An 18,277-nucleotide genomic window follows, 5' to 3' on the forward strand; every position below is an offset into this window, starting at 1 on the left:
ACGTAATGTTTCTGTGGTCTTGTCTACACTTAGAAAAAGCCCTAATGTAGCAATTGGTAGCCAGCAATTAGTGTAGCTGCACCAGAGCTAAGGCATAGAAGGGCAAATTGGGACTTAAAACACCTTTTGTCTATACTGAAGAATCTGCTCTGGTGCTGCTACACCAAATAATTGGAGCTATTTTTGAGTGTGAACTATAGCAAATGCTTATATGAAAAAGCAATACTGGAGAAGTGTGTGGATTTTAAGTTGTTTTTAATGTAATGGTGGTTTTGTATTACAGAAGCACCTAGAATTCCCAACTGAGATTCAGGCCCCATTGCACTGTGTTCATATATTCATAGGGCTGAAGACCAGCAGGGACTATTAGATCATCTAGTCTGTCTTACTGCATAACATAAGCCAATACATTTCACTCAGTTACCCAGTATTCAGTCCAATAACCTGTGGCTGACTAAAGCATTTCTTCCAGAAAGGCATCCAATCCTGTTTTGAAGACATCAAGCACTGGAGAACGCACTACTTCCCTTGGTAGTTTTTCCAATGGTTGGTTACTTGTACTGTTAAACGTTTGTACCTTATTTCTGATTTGAATTTGCCTGTCTTCAGCTTCCAGCCATTGGTCCTTGTTATATCTTTCTCCACTAGATTAAAGAGCCCTCTAATACCCAGTATTTTCTCCCTGTGAAGGTATTCATACGCTAATCAAGTCAATTCTCAGTCTTCTGTTTGATAAACTAAACAAATTTGAGCCCTTTAAGTCACTCACTGAAAGGAATTTTCTCTAGCCCTTGAATAATTTTTATGGCTTTCTTCTGCACATTCTCCAGTTTTTCAACATTCTTCTTAAAATATGGACATCAGAACTGGACATTATATTCTAGAATTGATCTCACCAATGCCATGTACAGAGGTAAAATTACCTTTCTACTTCTACTCATTATTTTCCTGTTTATACATCCAAGAACCGCATTGGCTGTTTTTACCCTAGGGTCACTCTAGTAGCTCCTGGTCAGTTGTTTATCCAGTGTGATCCTAAATCTTTTTCAGTCACCTGTTTTCCAGGATACAGTTCCCCGTTTTTCAGGTCTGGCCTCCATTCTTTGTTCCCAGATGTACAACTTTGCATGTTGGCTGTATTAAAACACATGTTGTTTGAACGGGCCCAGCTTACCAAGTGATCCATGTGACTGTCCTGTCTCTTATCATTATCTACCATTCCGCCAGTCTTAGTATCAGCAGTGATTAGGATTATGGTTCCTGTTTTACAGAGGGGAAATGGATGCACAGAGATTATATGACTTGCTCCCAAGATCACACAGGAATTCTGTGACAGTGCTGAAATTGAGCCCTCATCTTCTAAGACCCAGTCCAGTGTCTTACCCGTAAAATCATTCTTCCTCTGTAATGCAAATAAGCTGGTGGAAGTAAGGAAGAGGCCAGACAGCTCCAGACCACCAGCAAGTATGTCCCAGACCACTAAAGATCTACTGACCTCAGTTTGAGAACCTCTCAGTTAGATTACTTGATCCAAAACCAGGTTTATATAGCGAGGCGTGTACTTGTGCCAGCCTTTTGAGTGGCCAAAATATAAGAATATATATGAAGAAATGACAAAAGTGTTTCTTATGCTATGTAAGGAAAAGACAGCTACTTTCAAATCTGAATTTTGTTTGAGTTTGTGTCACACTGTAGTGTGTGGTACAGTGCCAGGCATCTCTGCTGACCTCTTAGATAAAATGAAGGCTCTTTCCATATGCAGAGAAAAGACCCCCACTAAGCCATACTGGAAACTCGTATAGGCAATGGCTCAGTGCTGACATTTCAAACTTTAGACTTAGCAAAGGGTAGATTTTAGTCCTAAATTGGCTTTTTCTGACAATAGATGGGGAAGAAGGTTATGTGTGTTGTTCAATCCACCTATTTGGTCAAAAAGCATCCCTTTTTAGAGTTCCATGAGGGAAAACAGGTTAAACAGACGAAACACACCCTTTTGAAAATGGCAGAATTCTGGCATATTAAAAGTTATGAATAGAGGGTTCTGTGGGTCCCTCAAACGCTTAGTTAATTCAGATTCCAGAGAACTTCAGTATCCCATAGCTCATACTTACTTGATGTGCATGTATAACACTTATTAGTGTATTATGTGCCCAGGAAGGAGAAAATGTATCTAGTGCAGGGGTCGGCAACCTTTCAGAAGTGATGTGCAGAGTCTTCATTGATTCACTCTAATTTAAAGTTTTGCGTGCCAGTAATACATTTTAACGTTTTGAGAAGGTCTCTTTCTATAAGTCTATAATATATAACTAAACTATTGCTGTATGTAAAGTAAATAAGGTTTTTAAAATGTTTAAGAAGCTTCATTTAAAATTAAATTAAAACGCAGAGCACCCTGGACTGGTGGCCAGGACTCGGGCAGTGTGAGTGCCACTGAAAATCAGCTTGCGTGCCGCCTTTCGCACGCGTGCCATAAGTTGCCTACCCCTGATCTAGTGCTATTAAACTTGCTAAAGAAATATTTTTTAAGAGTCTGTGAGTGGATTTTGACAGAACTAGTGAGTGATGTACTCTGTTCACAGTACAGGCAGAGCAGAGGCAGTAGCAGTCCAAGCTTGTCCATCTTCCCACAGCTTCTTCTCCTGGAAAGGGACACTTCTATGAGTATTGTTCAATCTGCATTTCCATTCATTCCCTGAGTTGCAGAGCCTCCAAGAAGGTGACAACTTGGAACAAATTTTGACAGTGGATTTTGTGACGTGGACATTTTACATAGGCCACCAGATGGTAATCTTTTTGGGTGGATTTTTACCTAGTCTAGATTAAAACTAGAGACCTAGAGGTGAAGGAGTGTCCTCTAAGACATCCTATTTGAAACTATTACTATCACTGCGTGGCACACAATACATGGCAGCACATCTGCTGCCTGTGTATTTTCTGTAGCTAATGTGTGCTTAACCCACATCACAGCCTGACACTGGGCAGTAGGTTCTTCAGTGTAACATGTAAACAAAACTCCATGTAAGGCTGATGCAGTAATCACAGCATCATTATGCTGAATTGTAAATATTTAAGCTTAATTGCTGACAGCTGATCTTTAACAATTTCATTAAGACAAGTATGTTTTAGAAGCCTTTTTATTATTTGTTTTTTATTTTCGTTCTTTAGTTTATAATATCTTGGAAGCTGGGATTTTTTTTTCCCTTCACTGATTTTATTTTACCGGGAAAACATGAATGGCACCAAAATGTAACATTGCTGTTTAACCTCAGCTTTAGTTTGTGCATTTATTGTGTCAGAAGCATCTTGGGTTGTGCACCAGCGTCACTGATTTCAGTGTATTTCTAGAAAGAGCAATATTTAGTGTATAAAGTGGTGTGTTTGTTTTTGGCTGGCATAGTGGTAGGGGGAACGGAAATACATTTTAAAAAGGGAAGCCCACTTAACTCCTAAACCAACCAGTTTATTATGTCTTTGTGGTAGTAACAACATACCAAAGTTTAGTTATTAAGTCCAAATTCTGCCCAAAAATGTGTGTATGGCTTAGGATGAACAGGCACTGCTCCTCATCTTTGGTACCAGAACAAGTTTTCAAAGCAATGAAGTTTCAGGTGATTGTCTTTTTAAATAAGAAATGAAACTTGTAATCCCTGTATTGGAATATCAGTCATGTACCTTTAATTAGAGTTAAACCTGTCTCTGGTAGTTCAGATAGTGCTGTACAGTGTGTGTAATATTTAATTATGAAGGTAATCTTTGGACCATTGTGTGTTCTTGGTGTTTATGGAAGAGTGTTGTGGTATTCAAGAGTATGATTGGTTTGTTCTGTATTGTATCCTTTATTTCTGCATGAAGGCATTCCTGTCAGTGAACAATCGAAGTAAATTGAATTTCAAGCAACCAAACCATGAATGGAACGGTGAAGAATGATTTGCTGTTGGAAAACGTTTGTTTGCATTGGTAACAGAGTTATAGCTATGAGGGAGGCACCCTGCACAAACACATCTCTAAAACTGATCCCTGGCATGACCCCCAATTTGTAATTCTTCAGCAAGTTTTCAAAGTATCATCAGTAAGAGCCCTGCAAATACTTACACACTTGCTTAACTGTACACATCTATAGTCCCACTGATACTAAATCAGTGTTGCCAACTCCAAACGTTTAAAAATCACAAGGTATTTCAAAAAAATGTTTTGGTTTCTTTTTCTGTGCCTTTGGGTTTTTGAGCTTTTAAAGTGTACTTGGATCCCATTTTCAAGTTTTTCTAAAAACAAGGGTCAGAAAATTAACCTTAAAAAAAAAAAAAGCGCTGTGGCAAAATTACATGAGTACAAGAACTGGGCATCAAGCAAAACCACAAATTTTGCAAGACTCATAGTAAAATCAGGAGCGCTGGCAACCTGTAATCACAATGGTGCTAACTGAGAGTGTAAAAGATACATATGTGCCTAAATGTTTGCAGGATCAGACCCTCCTGTCACAAACATAGGTAATATAGTTCAACCCTGTGGCAAGAACAAATGAGAACTCTGATCTTTGTGCTTTAGTGTGTCATCAGGCTGAGGTTTCTCATGTTTCAGTACTTGGGTATTGATTTACTAATTTGATTTTCTGGGGCATACGGTGGTGATGATAATGCTGCATAAGCATTATTTTTAAAAATACAATAATTATAAACTGGTATTGACTCTTTGCAGGGCAGCAAAAAGGAAGTATGTATGTAAACTGGTATCATTTATTTAAGTTTGCTCTCATCCAATTTTAAACAAATGGAAATCGATACTGGTTGCAGATACCAGTGACTGGATTGTAGGATGAAGTGGACTGGCGCTGTTATAAAGAATAGCCTGCAAAAGTTTAGATAAAATAGACCTCTATTGAGACATTTTTTTTTAATTTGTCATTTTACATGATTATACAAACTGTATGTTGCTTCCTCCTTTCTTGTCCTTTCTATCTTTTTTCTCTACCCTTTAAGTAATACATCTGATGTACCTATTTGTGTACATACCTATTGTGTGTTTGTATATGTGTGTGTGTGTGTATATATATAGATATATATAGATATAGATAGATAGTTTTATAAAATTTCAGTCTTTTAAAAAAAGTGTTCTTGTTACACTTGAGATTTCATCTTTTAATTGCAGGTGTATAAATTATATTCAGTGCATTTAATTTGTTTTCTTTCAGATATGTGTCACAAAGATGTCTACACGGAACTGCCAGGGAATGGACTCAGTGATCAAACCCCTGGACACAATTCCCGAGGACAAAAAAGTCAGAGTTCAGAGGACACAGAGCAGTTTTGATCCGTTTGAGAAACCAACTAGTCAAGTGAAGAGGGTCCATTCAGAGAATAATGCTTGCATTAACTTCAAAACTACATCAGCAGGGAAAGAATCTCCTAAAGTCAGACGACATTCTAGTCCAAGCTCTGTAAGTGCATCTGGCTATATTATCTATGTGATTACCAGTATCTACACCAAATGCATAAATACAGTATATGTTTCTTACCTTTGTAAATGAAATTCAACACTTCTTAAAGCATTCCTCTCAGATTAAAACTAATGCATTTAAAAAAAATGCCTTTTACTGTTGCTACTAAAAATCTAAATTACATTTCACTGTTGTGTTTAATCTGACAATTCTCTCAGCTCTTGAGCAGTTAGTTTCACTTGTTTATGGACAGTTTATGGACTGTTTATGGACAGTGTCTAATCAATTTAACTTTTAGGGTCTCATCCTCAAGTACAATGCTGAAGTATTTGGATTGCTAACTTTGCAGGGGAATGTTTATTTCCAAAGAAAAGTTGTTTTCCTGGAACGTCAAACAAATGAACACAAAACTCCCAAAACAACGTAAACACATTTATTTTGGTCTTAAGTTTTCTAAAAGTATATTTCTATTAAACCTGAATGTTGGGCCAATTTTAATTTTTTTGTGTACCTTTTAAAATCCTCTTATTTTAAATGGAATATATAAGTGAAAATAAGGTTACTGTTTTCTGACAGAACCATGCTGCATGTGGAAAAAATGAAAGGATTTTTATCAATGCAGTATCATGTTTGTTTTCCTTATGTGGTGTAATATTTTGAAATTAGGTAGATAAATAAAATGCCATGTCTCTCATGAATAGTGCCCAGACAGATGTCCCACAAGAGACTGTAACAAATTATTGAAAAAGTGTATCTTCTTTTTACTGTAGTAGGATAAATCCATAATAGTGTGACCTTCTGAGGTAAAGATTACAGATTCAAGGAGAATTCAAAGAACGCTTCAAAAGTTAGTTGCAATGAAAGTGATTTAAAAGGTTGATTGTCTTTTCTGCTGTCTTTTCTGGATCAGGCAGAATTTTGAGAAAATTCTGTTTCTATGAAGAAATGACAAAATTCTCTTTTCTAGAGCTGAGCTTTGTTTAACCCATGTGAATTTAACAGATAAGATGTCATGCCCTTAGGAGAATGTCCTTTGTAGGAAAGGTTATATTTTAAAAGGAACTATCTTTAACAAAAATAAATTCGCTTTTCCATCATGGTGTCATGTTATACAGCCTCTGTCACAGAAGTCTCCCACATGATCCAAATCAATCCGTAAGAAAGAGTTCTTCATAGTGTCTGCTTAGTGACTATAGTCACCACCACCATCACATTGTTTAATGTTTTCAGGATAGAATGGAGCTTTATAGTTATTTCTTAGCCTCTTTGTTAATACAGTGTTTTTCTTGTATGGGTCAGTTTAGGCTCTTCACCTACAGTGTATCCAGTGCTCTAATCTGGTTATGTAAAATAAAAGGTAGGTTTATTTTCACACAATAGCATCAGTATTAAAAGAAAATGAACAAGTCATACAGGACACACAAAACCAATATCTGATAAATCAAGATGTAAAGTTTAACTTAATCCTGACTAAGGGCCCTGCCCTTCTCTGATTGAAGACAATGGCAAAATTATTCGCTGGGAGCAGCATTGGGCCTTAAGAAACTGCATGACTAAATAAACTCTCTTCTCAGAGATCCCACGTGGAGAAAGAGGTTTGTATATGAGAGAGAGGAAAAATCTGGTCCTTCAACTGCTATCCTAGACTAGCACCATCTCTTCATGACTTCTTTGGTGTAAATATTTCTCGGTTCAGAAGGATTTATGGACTCCCAGTTCTCATATAATCATAGGAATTAAAGATGGAAGAGCACTATGTGAACTTGAAGTCCATCTATCTGATGATTCCGGATTGTTTCTAAAATACATATTCTGTGTTTTGTTCTGTTTGTCTGTTAGTTTCAAAAGTTGAAAGCAATGGGGACTTCAATGGGAGATGATTTGCCAGCCTAATGTTATTGCTAGGAAGCTTCGCCTAATATCAACCTAAATTTTCTGTTTCTTAACGTTTTCACATTTTCTCCCTTATTAACCTCTTGTAGCTGTCTAAATAATGCCCATTCCTACTGAGTGTTTACAGCCCTCAAATATTTGTGGACTTCTACCATGTATTAGTTGTCATCTAAACAACTTGATGGATATAAAGGTTAACATAGTTGTTCTTTATTAATCAGTTCCCTTGGCTTCCTAATAATTTTTTTCGCTAGTATTCTTTATCTTCCTCCAGTTTATCAATATATTTCTGTTAATAAAGTGTTTAAAATTAACATTCAACCATATCAGAACTGTGAAATTATCCTTTTCAAGCACATCAGAGTTGCCCTGACCTTTTTTCTTCCCATCTCCTATCACATTGGAAATCTGCATCTAATTTGTTCACCACTATTAACCTTGAATTTCTTTCAGCATTATTGTTTTTCAGGTATTTCCTGCTTACTAAATTTGTTTGAATCGTGTTTCCACAACTGTATTAGATTGCATTTTTCTAAGTCCCAAGTCATTTTGTCTAGACCCCTTTGTATTATTTCCACATGCATTTTGCCCAGATTGATTTTAGTACATGTTCATGTTTTCCAAGTACTCTGGGATGTTCTTTATGCGTACTTACTTTGACAGGCTTGTATTTCTTACTTGTTCAAACTTTTGTTCTTTATTTTCTTTCTAAAGACAGACTTTAAAAAGAAGTTCCAGTTTTTTAAAATAATAATAAAAAGCTCAGTATCGCCACCATTTTGGTTTCACATGTTTCCATTTATTAATAGACACCACTTCTCTCTAGTATGTCCTTCCTTCCCCAATTTTTATTTAGAAAATTCCCTTCCCTACCTTTTGACTAGCATTAACTCAGTCTCCCTTTTCCATTGCCTTTATTTTTACCTGCAAACAATTAGCTGATTCTGCTTATTATTGTTTGGCTGCCTCCCCCTCCACTTTTCTAATTTACAATTAAGAAAAAAATCATATTTTTGAATAGTCCTTTCATGAAGTTACACTGATGGCTACTTCTTCTCTTTCAGAAGACATGTAATGTACTGTGCCTTATTTATGGAGTTTCCTAACAGTCCACATACTCTTTCCAAATTGGTAGATTTCAATGCTTTCTGCATTTTTTCTTTACTAATTAGGGTACCAATCCTGCAAGTGCATACACACAAGAAGTCTTAGTGATTTCAATGCGACTGTTAATGAATAAAGTAGGGGTGTTGATTAATCGCAGTCAACTCAAGCGGTTCAAAAAAATTAATCACAATTAATCGCAGTTTTAATTGCACCGTTAAACAATAGAATACCAATTGAAATTTATTAAATTTCTGGATGTTTTTCTACATTTTCAAATATATTGATTTCACTTAGAACATAGAATATGTGTACAGTGCTCACTTTATATTATTTTTATTACAAATATTTGCACTGTAAAAACAAAAAAATAGTATTTTTCAGTTCATCTCATACAAGTACTGTAGTGCAATCTCTTTATCGTGGAAGTGCAATTTTTCAATGTAGATTTCTTTTGTTACATAACTTCACTCAAAAACAAAACAATGTAAAACTTCAGAGCCTAGAAGTCCACTCAGTCCTACTTCTTGTTCAGCTAAGGCAAACAAGTCTGTTTACATTTACATTTACGGGAGATAATGCTGCCCGCTTCTTATTTACAATCTCACCTGAAAGTGAGAACAGATGTTCACATGGCATTTTTGTAGCTGGTATTGCAAGGTATTTCTGTGCCAGATATGGTAAACATTTGTGTGCTCCTTCATGTTTCGGCCACCATGCCAGAAGACATGCTTCCATGCTGATAACAGGTTCTGCTCGATAACGATCCAAAGCAGTATGGACCGAAGCATGTTCATTTTCATCAACTTTCTGCTGGAGGCATCTGACTCAGATGATGAAAATGAACATACTTCGGTCCGTACTTCTTTGGATTGTTATCGAGCAGAACCTGTTATCAGCATGGAAGCATGTCTTCTCGCATGGTGGTTGAAGCATTAAAGGACATATGAGTCTTTAGTGCATCTGGCACATAAATATCTTGCGATGCTGGCTACAACAGTGCCATGTGAACGACTGTTCTCACTTTCAGGTGACATTGTAGAAGAAGAAGCGGGCAGCTTTATTTCCTGCAAATGTAAACAAACTTGTTTGTCTGAGCGATTGGCTGAACAAGAAGTAGGACAGAGTGGACTTGTAGGCTCTAAAGTTTTACATTTTTTTTAACACTTTTTTTGCACATAATTCCACATTTGTAAGTTCAACTTTCTCGATAAAGAGATTGTACTACAGTACTTGTATGAGGTGAATTTAAAAATACTATTTCTTTTCTTTTTACAGTGCAAATATATGTAATAAAAATAAATATAAAGTGAGCACTGTGTACTGTGTGCTGTAATTGAAATCAATATATTTGAAAATGTAGAAAAGAGCCAAAATATTTAAATAAATGGTATTCTATTATTGTTTAACAGCACGATTAATCGCAATGAATTGTGATTAATTTTTTAATCGCTTGACAGCCCTAGAATAAAGTTAAGTACATGTGTAAGGATTTTTAGGATCAGATACTTGATTTCTTAATTTCCACAATCCTCTTTTCTTAACTCAAATAAACTTACATGCCTGCATCTATGAACCAATTTCTTATTATACTGCTTCCATATAGCTTTTGGTCACTTCTCTTGTTCTTGCCTATAGAGTTCCAAAAAAGACGCCTCACAAGATAAAAATAGTTTGTTACAATGGCTGCAACGCCAATGAAGAAACAAGAATGTGAATGGAGGGGAACAGTCTTTATGGAATGGGTAACTGTAGCCACTCTGCTTAGACTTGAGCCACATTTGGTCCTGATTGGCAAACCGCAAGGTCAAAATGGCTGCCAAGCCAGGGAGACTGTCTAGCAGCGCCCATCCAGGCCTAGATACATAGTTTGGACTGCAAGTCGCACTTCACCCCTGTAGAGAGTGTTAGATCTACCTCTGAGACACAGTCCAGGCAGTCTCTGCTGGAGAGTCTCTCTGTCCCAACCACACACTGAATCCAACATTTCTGTGGAATATTTATCCCTCCCTCTGTGACCCTAACAAATGTATCCCCTGAAAAGACTGACTGCCCCAAAGTTGTGGCATAACACTCAGCGACATTTGGAAACCTGAACGCAAATCTGGCTTGTCCCAAAGAGGGAGAGTGCAATGGTAAATCATACATTCAGCAATTAAATGCCAGCAAAACATCCCAAGGTTACAGACTGATTGCTTTCCCTAAGTCCTGTCCCCCTCCAGTGCATGGGTAGGATGAAAGGAAAATTTTGCTGTAGTAGCAAGAGAGGCCGAATGGCCCCTTTGCTGTTCCCCCAGCTCAGCCCAAGGGGAGAGGGCATGCACAGTTCCCTCCTTCCTGGCCAGTACAGGGGAGTTGCATCTTATGTGGGGGTTAGGTTCTGAAGTCAGTGTGTAAGGCGAAAATTGCGTATAGTCAAACGCTCATTGAGTGGAATGGTGAGTTGAATCGCATGCAGTACAGGTACAGTATTTAAATTATTTTTCTCTTTTTTTGTTTTATTTTGCCGAGCGCGTATAGTTAAAATCGCGTAAGTTAAATGCGCCTATGATGTGACTCCACTGTAAGAGGATTCCTTGAGCTGGAGGCTATGGTTGGTTGAAAGGGGGAAAGGAGCCACTGGCATGCATCCAGGGAAATCCCCAGCAAACTGCAACCCAGCTAGCCAGACACTGCTATGCTGCCTTGGGAGTGTGTCTGTCTGTCTGTGTCTGTCTCTCTGGGGCGAGAAGGGGCATGTGGGAGGTGGTAAAAAGGGAGGCTGAGCTGAATTCTCAAATATTTCCCACCTCTCAGTAGTCCAGGATAGTTTCTCCTCTGGCTTGTGTCCACTCAACTTGTATGTTATTTGGGAACTTTCTGATGAGTGTTTGGCTGTCTTGTTACCCCAGGCATGTCTGCATGGATTCCCTAGGAGATGACAGGCTGTGGTTTTGAGTAACACGAGTTGATCTGGGTTTTTTTATCTTGTTTTCTTCTAGTCTTCGTGTTCTGTAACAGATATCCATTATCATTTCCTCTACTACTTATTCCTTGTATTTTTAGACAAAGAATCACTACCAGATTCCTGATTGTCAAATTATACCTTGCTGGAACTGTAAATACTTCTGGCATATAGATTACACCCATCTGAGTTGACATTTCAGTTATGAGAAGCACCCTGCCAAGTTTGTTATGCCCTCTAGGTCATAATCACTATAATTTTGTTTCAGTTCGAGTTCTCTCCTTTTTTTGGTAAGCCTCCATTTATGTAGGGATTCTTTGATAGATGAGTAGTATCTTCATCTTTTGTTTAATAAAAATTTCCACTTTCTGCCTTGGTTAGTATTATGCAAATGCATGCCAAATCATTTGCATTAGGCAAAAATTCTCATTTCGCCTCTTTTCTACCATAGCTTAAAGCCTGTCTATGCCTTCACTTCTGTAGCACTCACCAAAAGAACGGTGAGCTTGTACACAAGGTACTCTGGCTATGACCCACCTTCTCTGATCATTTAATTCCAGTCTCCTATCAGTTCACACTCTAGAATATAGCGGTAACTCAAAAGATAACAAACATTCTCAACGTTTAACCACACCACTTCTTTACAGGACATCATTAGAATATTCTATGACTTTGGCCTCTAGTTCAATCAGTCTCAATAGCTGAAACAGCTACATCTCTACCGCTGTCCTCGGGAGCAAAAAAATCTTACCGCGTTATAGGTGAAACCACGTTATATCGAACTTGCTTTGATCCACCGGAGTGTGCAGCCCCGCCCCCCTGTGCAATGCTTTACAGCGTTATATCCGAATTCGTGTTCTATCGGGTCACGTTATATTGGGGTAGAGGTGTATAGGGCAGCTTTGTGTTGCTGGGTGAAGAGCAAGTGGAGAATAATTGCTCAGCAAGTGGGATATTCTCCATGTACACACACTGCAACTTCTGTTACTGTTGTTGGGAGATAGTACACGGAGGATTTTGTGAAATCTGGGACTGTATGTTCCTGGGCACAGTTTCTGCCATTCAGAAATGAAATGATTTGCTGTTAAGCAGCTTGCCTCATTTAAATTAATGTTGCACCTCTCCACAGCTGCATAGAAGTTCTAGGTTGCTAATTAGTTCTGTAGCATAAAGTGAGAAGTTGTTGCATGAATTGTTTTTTGTTTACTTACATGTTTAGACTTTAAAATCTTCTGACGGATGCAAACTCATTATGTAAAACTATGACCTTGTATTTTGTTTTATTTTCACACACTTATACACAGTAGCTGCTTTTTCGTTCTGGGAAGCACACTGCAGCTCCTGTGTAGACATACTGTTACCTAGATTAGAGGTCCCCGTATGTAGTTACAGAATTATTTATTTGGAAAGAAACTGAATTTTGTTATTGAATAAAATTCCTAGCAGAAGATATTGATGCTCTTTGATTAACACAGATTAATCACACAGGCATCAGGAATTCTAATCTTCTGCTACTCCTTTGGACATGACAAATCTGCATGTTAAAAGTATGCATGTAGCCAGCTAGGTAAATTCATTGCCCTACAGCTCAGGACAACCCGAAACCTTAATACAGACAAAACATAAAGGCCACTGTCAACTTGAAATGAATGGTCTGTTTCAGAAAATGAATTCAAAGTAGTCCAATAGTGCACCTTTCCAAGAGTGCCACTGCTAATTTATTTGGTTTTACAGTCAAATGCTTTTTAAAATATGGTGTTCTTTCCCCTGTAACAACTGGGTGAAAGACTCGTACAAATAGTGTGTAAAACTATATGGGAGAAACAATGAAAACCATTAAACAGAACAAATTGGAGGGAAAAGAAGGGTTTTATTTTTCTCTAATTGTTCAGTTATAGTAATATTAGGTGCTAATTGGAACAATAGATAAAACATTTTCATAGAGAGGGGTGTGATTTTTCAAGTTGGTGCTGTCCCTTTAATTATTCCAGTAACTTGGACAAGCTGCTGAGGTGCACATACAAATCTTGGCTGCAGTGAATGACCAGTGTATCTGACCTGATGCTGAAAATAAGAGTCCTCCTGCCTCAGGTTTCTTATAACCACCACTAATTAGCAGAAGAAAGCAGACCTGTCAGTTGTGGTATTCTAAGTTTCTTTGCTGGCTCCATTCAGCCTGTCACTTTCACGTACTGTATTTTGGAGCACATGCACATAGCTGATTCTCAGTGTATACCCTGCCCAAGTTGGAGTATGGAATACAATTGCCATTCACTGATACTTTCTTAGGATCTGAGGCACAATTTCAGATTGTGCACATTGGTCAGTTGAAGCATCCAGGATTGTAAAATGAAGTTCAGATCAGCAGTCTCGGGGACATACGCAATAGCGCAATGTTTAATTTATATAATCTTGCTTTAAAAAGAAAATTTGAGTCCTATTTTATTGTTTAACAGCCAAATTTGGGATCCAGACTGTGTTTGGACAAGTGACCTTAATTATTTTTTTGTTATCCTACCATAAAGTATTATTTACTTGGATAGATATTAGGGCTGTCAAGTGATTAAAAAAAATAATTGTGCAATTAATCATGCTGTTAATAATAGAACACTATTTATATAAATATTTTTGGATGTTTTCCACATTTTCAAATATATTGATTTCAATTACAACACAGAATACAAAGTATACAGTGCTTACTTTGTATTTTTTAATTATAAATATTTGCACTGTAAAAATAGTATTTTTCAATTCACTTAATACAAGTACTGTAGTGCAATTATGAAAGTTGAATTTACAAATGTAGAATTTTGTGCAAAAAATAAAACAATGTAAAATTTTAGAGCCTGCAAGTACACTCCGTCCTACCTTGAAGTCTTTAAACCACGAGTTGAGGACTTCAATAGCTCAGACATAGGTTACGGCAGGGGTCGGCAACCTTTCAGAAGTGGTGTGCCGAGTCTTCATTTATTCACTGTAATTTAAGGTTTTGCGTGCCAGTAATACATTTTAACATTTTTAGAAGGTCTCTTTCTATAAGTCTATCATATATAACTAAACTATTGTTGTATATAAAGTAAACAAGGTTTTTAAAATGTTTAAGAAGCTTCATTTAAAATTAAATTAAAATGCCGAGCCCCCTGGACTGGTGGCCAGGACTAGTGGCAGTGTGAGTGCCACTGAAAATCAGCTCGCGTGCCGACTTTGGCACGCATGCCATAGGTTGCCTACCCCTGGGTTAGGGGTTTGATACAGGAGTGTCTGGGTGATATTCTGTGGCCTGCGTTGTGCAGGAGGTCAGACTAGACGATCATAATGGTCCCTTCTGACTTTAAAGTTTATGATTATATGATTCTTATTCAGCCAATTGCTCAGACAAACAAGTTTTGTTTACATTTGCAGGCGATAATTCTGCCCGCTTCTTGTTTACAGTGTCACCTGGAAGTGTGAACAGTTGCTTGCATGGCACTGTTGTAGCCAGCGTTGAAAGATATTTACGTGCCAGATGCACTAAAGATTCATATGTCCCTTTGTGCTTTATCCACCATTTCAGAGAATGTGTCCATGTTATGTTCAATAACAATCGAAAGCTGTGCAGACCAAAGTATGTTCATTTTCATCATCTGAGTCAGATGCTACCAGCAAAAGGCTGATTTTCTTTTTTGGTGGTTTGGGTTCTATAGTTTCCACATCGGAGTGTTGCTCTTTTAAGACTTCTGAAAGCATGATCCACACTCTGTCCCAATCAGATTTTGGACGGCACTTCAGATTCTTAAATCTTGGGTTGAGTGCTGTATCTTTAGAAATCTCACATTGGTACCTTCTTTGCATTTTGTCAAATCTGCAGTGAAAATGTTCTTAAAATGAACAACATGCTGGGTCATCATCCGAGACTGCTATAACATGAAATAAATGGCAGAATGCAGGTAAAACAGAGCCGGAGACATACAATTCTCCTCCAAGGAGTACAGCCACAAATTTAATTAACACATTATTTTTTTTAACAAGTGTCGTCAGCATGGAAGCATGTCCTCTGGCATGTTGGCCAAAGCATGAAGGGGGATACGAATGGTTAGCATATCTGGCATGTAAATACGTTGCAATGCCAGCTACAAAAGTGTCAGGAGAACTCCTGTTCTCACTTTCAGGTGACATTGTAAATAAAAAGTGGGCAGCATTATTGTTTACATTATCTAATGTAAACAAACTTGTTTGTCTTAGTGATTGGCTCAAGAAGAAGTAGGACTTAGTGGATTTATAGTTTAACATTGTTTTGTTTTTGAGTGCAGTTATGTAATAAAAAAAAATCTACATTTGTAGGTTGCATTTTCACGATAGAGATTGCACTACAGTACTTGTATGAGGTGAATTGAAAAATACTATTTCATTTCTTTATCATTTTTACAGTGCAGATATTTGTAATAAAAATATAAAATGAGTACTGTACACTTTGTATTCTGTGTTGTAATTTAAATAAATATATTTGAAAATGTAGAAAAACATCCAAAATATTTAATAAATTGCAATTGGTATTCTATTGTTTAACAGTGCGATTAATTGCGATCAATTTTTTTAGTCATGATTAATTTTTTGGAATTAATTGCATGAGATAATTGCGATTAATCGACAGTCCTAATAGATATTTAAGTGTTTTTCATGTTGCACTAGCTGGTGACTTTTTTAGGTTTACCTAATTACTTTGCTTTCCTAGAGCAACCTGTAATGTCTGTGTCATTGATCTGTTAATTACAATGCATTTCCAAAATGTAGGCGTATCTATTTGTGTGCAGTGGTGTAGTAGCCATGTGAATCCCAAGATATTAGAGAGACAAGGTGGTTGAGGTAATATGTATGAGCTTTATCTCTGAGTAAGCTTGAAAGCTTGTCTCTCTCACCAGCAGAAGTTGGTCCAGTAAAAGATATTACCTCATCCACCTTGTCTCTGCATATCTAGTTCACAGATTAAATAACACTTACATTTAGTTATTAAAAAAAATCAAAATACTAATTTTCTGTCACCTTGTTGTTAATGGAAAATATTTTAATTGTGGTAGTTTATTCATATCAAATTAAGGTGCATAAACAATGTGTTATGACCCTCTGGAGAGTGTAGGGAGTGTTAATATGCAGCTCCATTGGCCCCCAGCAAGCTCGCTCCTTCTGGGAAGCCCTGGCATCTGAGCTGCAGTCCCCTTACTGCTTTTGTCTTGCCCGCAGGCAGGCTTGTGGGGCTGCAGCCAGGGAAGGCACATCCCAGCACTTCTTTCCCTGACTGCTGCCTTGCAAACCTGCCTTCCGCTTGCTAGCAATTGCTGGATAATAGCAACTTTTTGCTGGCGACTGAGGGGTTGCTAATAAGCAGAATGTACTGTATTTAAAATGTTTAAGACTTTTCTGAATGTGGAAATCTCTTCCATGTGGGTAGTTTTCCATTTCATATTTCAGTCTGATTGTGTGATTTTGTTATAAAAAGAAATGCATGTAAAACTCATGAATGTAGAGCAGTGGTTAGTAAGGGCCAAAGGCTTAGCTCAAGCTGTTTGGGGCAAGGAACCTTCAGCTGTTCCTTGGCTGCTGATGCTAAATGCAACTTGAACCCTTTCCTACTTCTCTCATTCAGGTGGGTGTGGAGCACCTTTGTGGTCTTTCCATCCCATCAGTCCATCCTTCCTCGTATCCAACTATGGTGGCTGGGGAGCTTCAGAGTTTTGTGTGGGAGATGTCCCTTCCTGGCTGAATGTGAGACTTGGCCTGGATGGTAGTTCTGTAATGAGACATGGTGAGATGGTATGGTTTTTGATCCAAAGATCTTCCTACATACCTATCAGTGTTCGGGAAAGGAGAGGAAAAGAAACCCCTACAAAGACTGCCCGACTCCCTTGCAGGAGCTGAGTAGCAAGTATTCTTTGACCTTAACAGCCATAAATTTGTGCACATGTATTGGAACATGAATGGGGATATGCCTAGTAGAACTTGGGGGTGGGGGTTTGGAGAGCTCATCGGCAACTGCAGTTTGGGCACAGGATTCTCTTTGTACCCCTCATGCGCTGAGCCCAACTGTACTCAAGACTGGTTGGCTCAGAGCACAGGAGGTTTGTAGGTTTGTTCATCTTTGTGTCACTTACTGCCTCATAGCCAGCTGTGCTTCAGGTTTGATCCTAAGCTATTTAACTCTAGCATGTAATAGGATCTGTTCTCTCCACAAATGAGTAACTCCCGAGAGTCTGTGTGTGGTTTGGTAATGAAAGCTTTATCAGGATCTCATTGGAAGATATTCTCTCCTATGATAGAGAATAGACCCTGAGTTGTTGTAAAGGACTATCTCTTGTCTTGTCCTTTACGTTCAGATTTTCCTTACAATGGATTTAGTATATAGCAAAACAGATGGATCTTCATTTTGGATTTTAAATAATTTACAATGGAACTGTGAACATAATATTTTTCCCTTGAGGATAATTTCATATTGAAGTTTAATATTCTGTTAAAAAAATCTATTTAAAACTTAGGCTCAGGAGTGTGATGGTAAAGTGTGACATTCACAAGCTGTTTTGCAGTTATGAAAAATGCATGAGAACGTAACCCACACAGCTTGTATAAGAATAGTCAGGTGGCTCTAGATGTAATTTTCCATTAAAGCTATCTTTACCAAATAATACACTGATGCTTGAGAATTTCTAAAAGCTGGTGTTCACAAGTCAGTATAGTGCCAAGTCACACTATAGGATCCCAGATTAAATCTGCTAAATACCCTAAAGTGTATGTAAATGAAGTGTAGGGTTACCATACGTCCGGATTTTCCCCGACATGTCTGGCTTTTGGGGGTTCAAATCCCCGTCCGGGGGGAAATCCCCAAAAGCCGGGCATGTCGGGGAAAATCGGGAGGGAGGGAGGGCTCGGTGGTG

The 18,277-nt window shown here is 37.8% G+C and overlaps 1 protein-coding gene across 3 annotated transcripts in view; it reads left to right on the forward strand.

Moving 5' to 3' along the window:
- The window catches only part of CDK14 (cyclin dependent kinase 14), a 472,950-nt gene that overhangs the window by 121,025 nt on the left and 333,648 nt on the right, over positions 1-18,277 (forward strand). For all 3 annotated transcript variants that reach the window (XM_034760407.1, XM_034760408.1, XM_034760409.1), the window contains one exon: positions 5,189-5,434. In XM_034760407.1, the coding sequence (XP_034616298.1) occupies positions 5,189-5,434 (246 nt within the window). The remainder of the gene's footprint in view (positions 1-5,188; positions 5,435-18,277) is intronic.

This window comes from Trachemys scripta, chromosome 2 (assembly GCF_013100865.1).
Source record: "Trachemys scripta elegans isolate TJP31775 chromosome 2, CAS_Tse_1.0, whole genome shotgun sequence".
In the NCBI taxonomy this organism is placed as follows: domain Eukaryota; kingdom Metazoa; phylum Chordata; order Testudines; family Emydidae; genus Trachemys; species Trachemys scripta.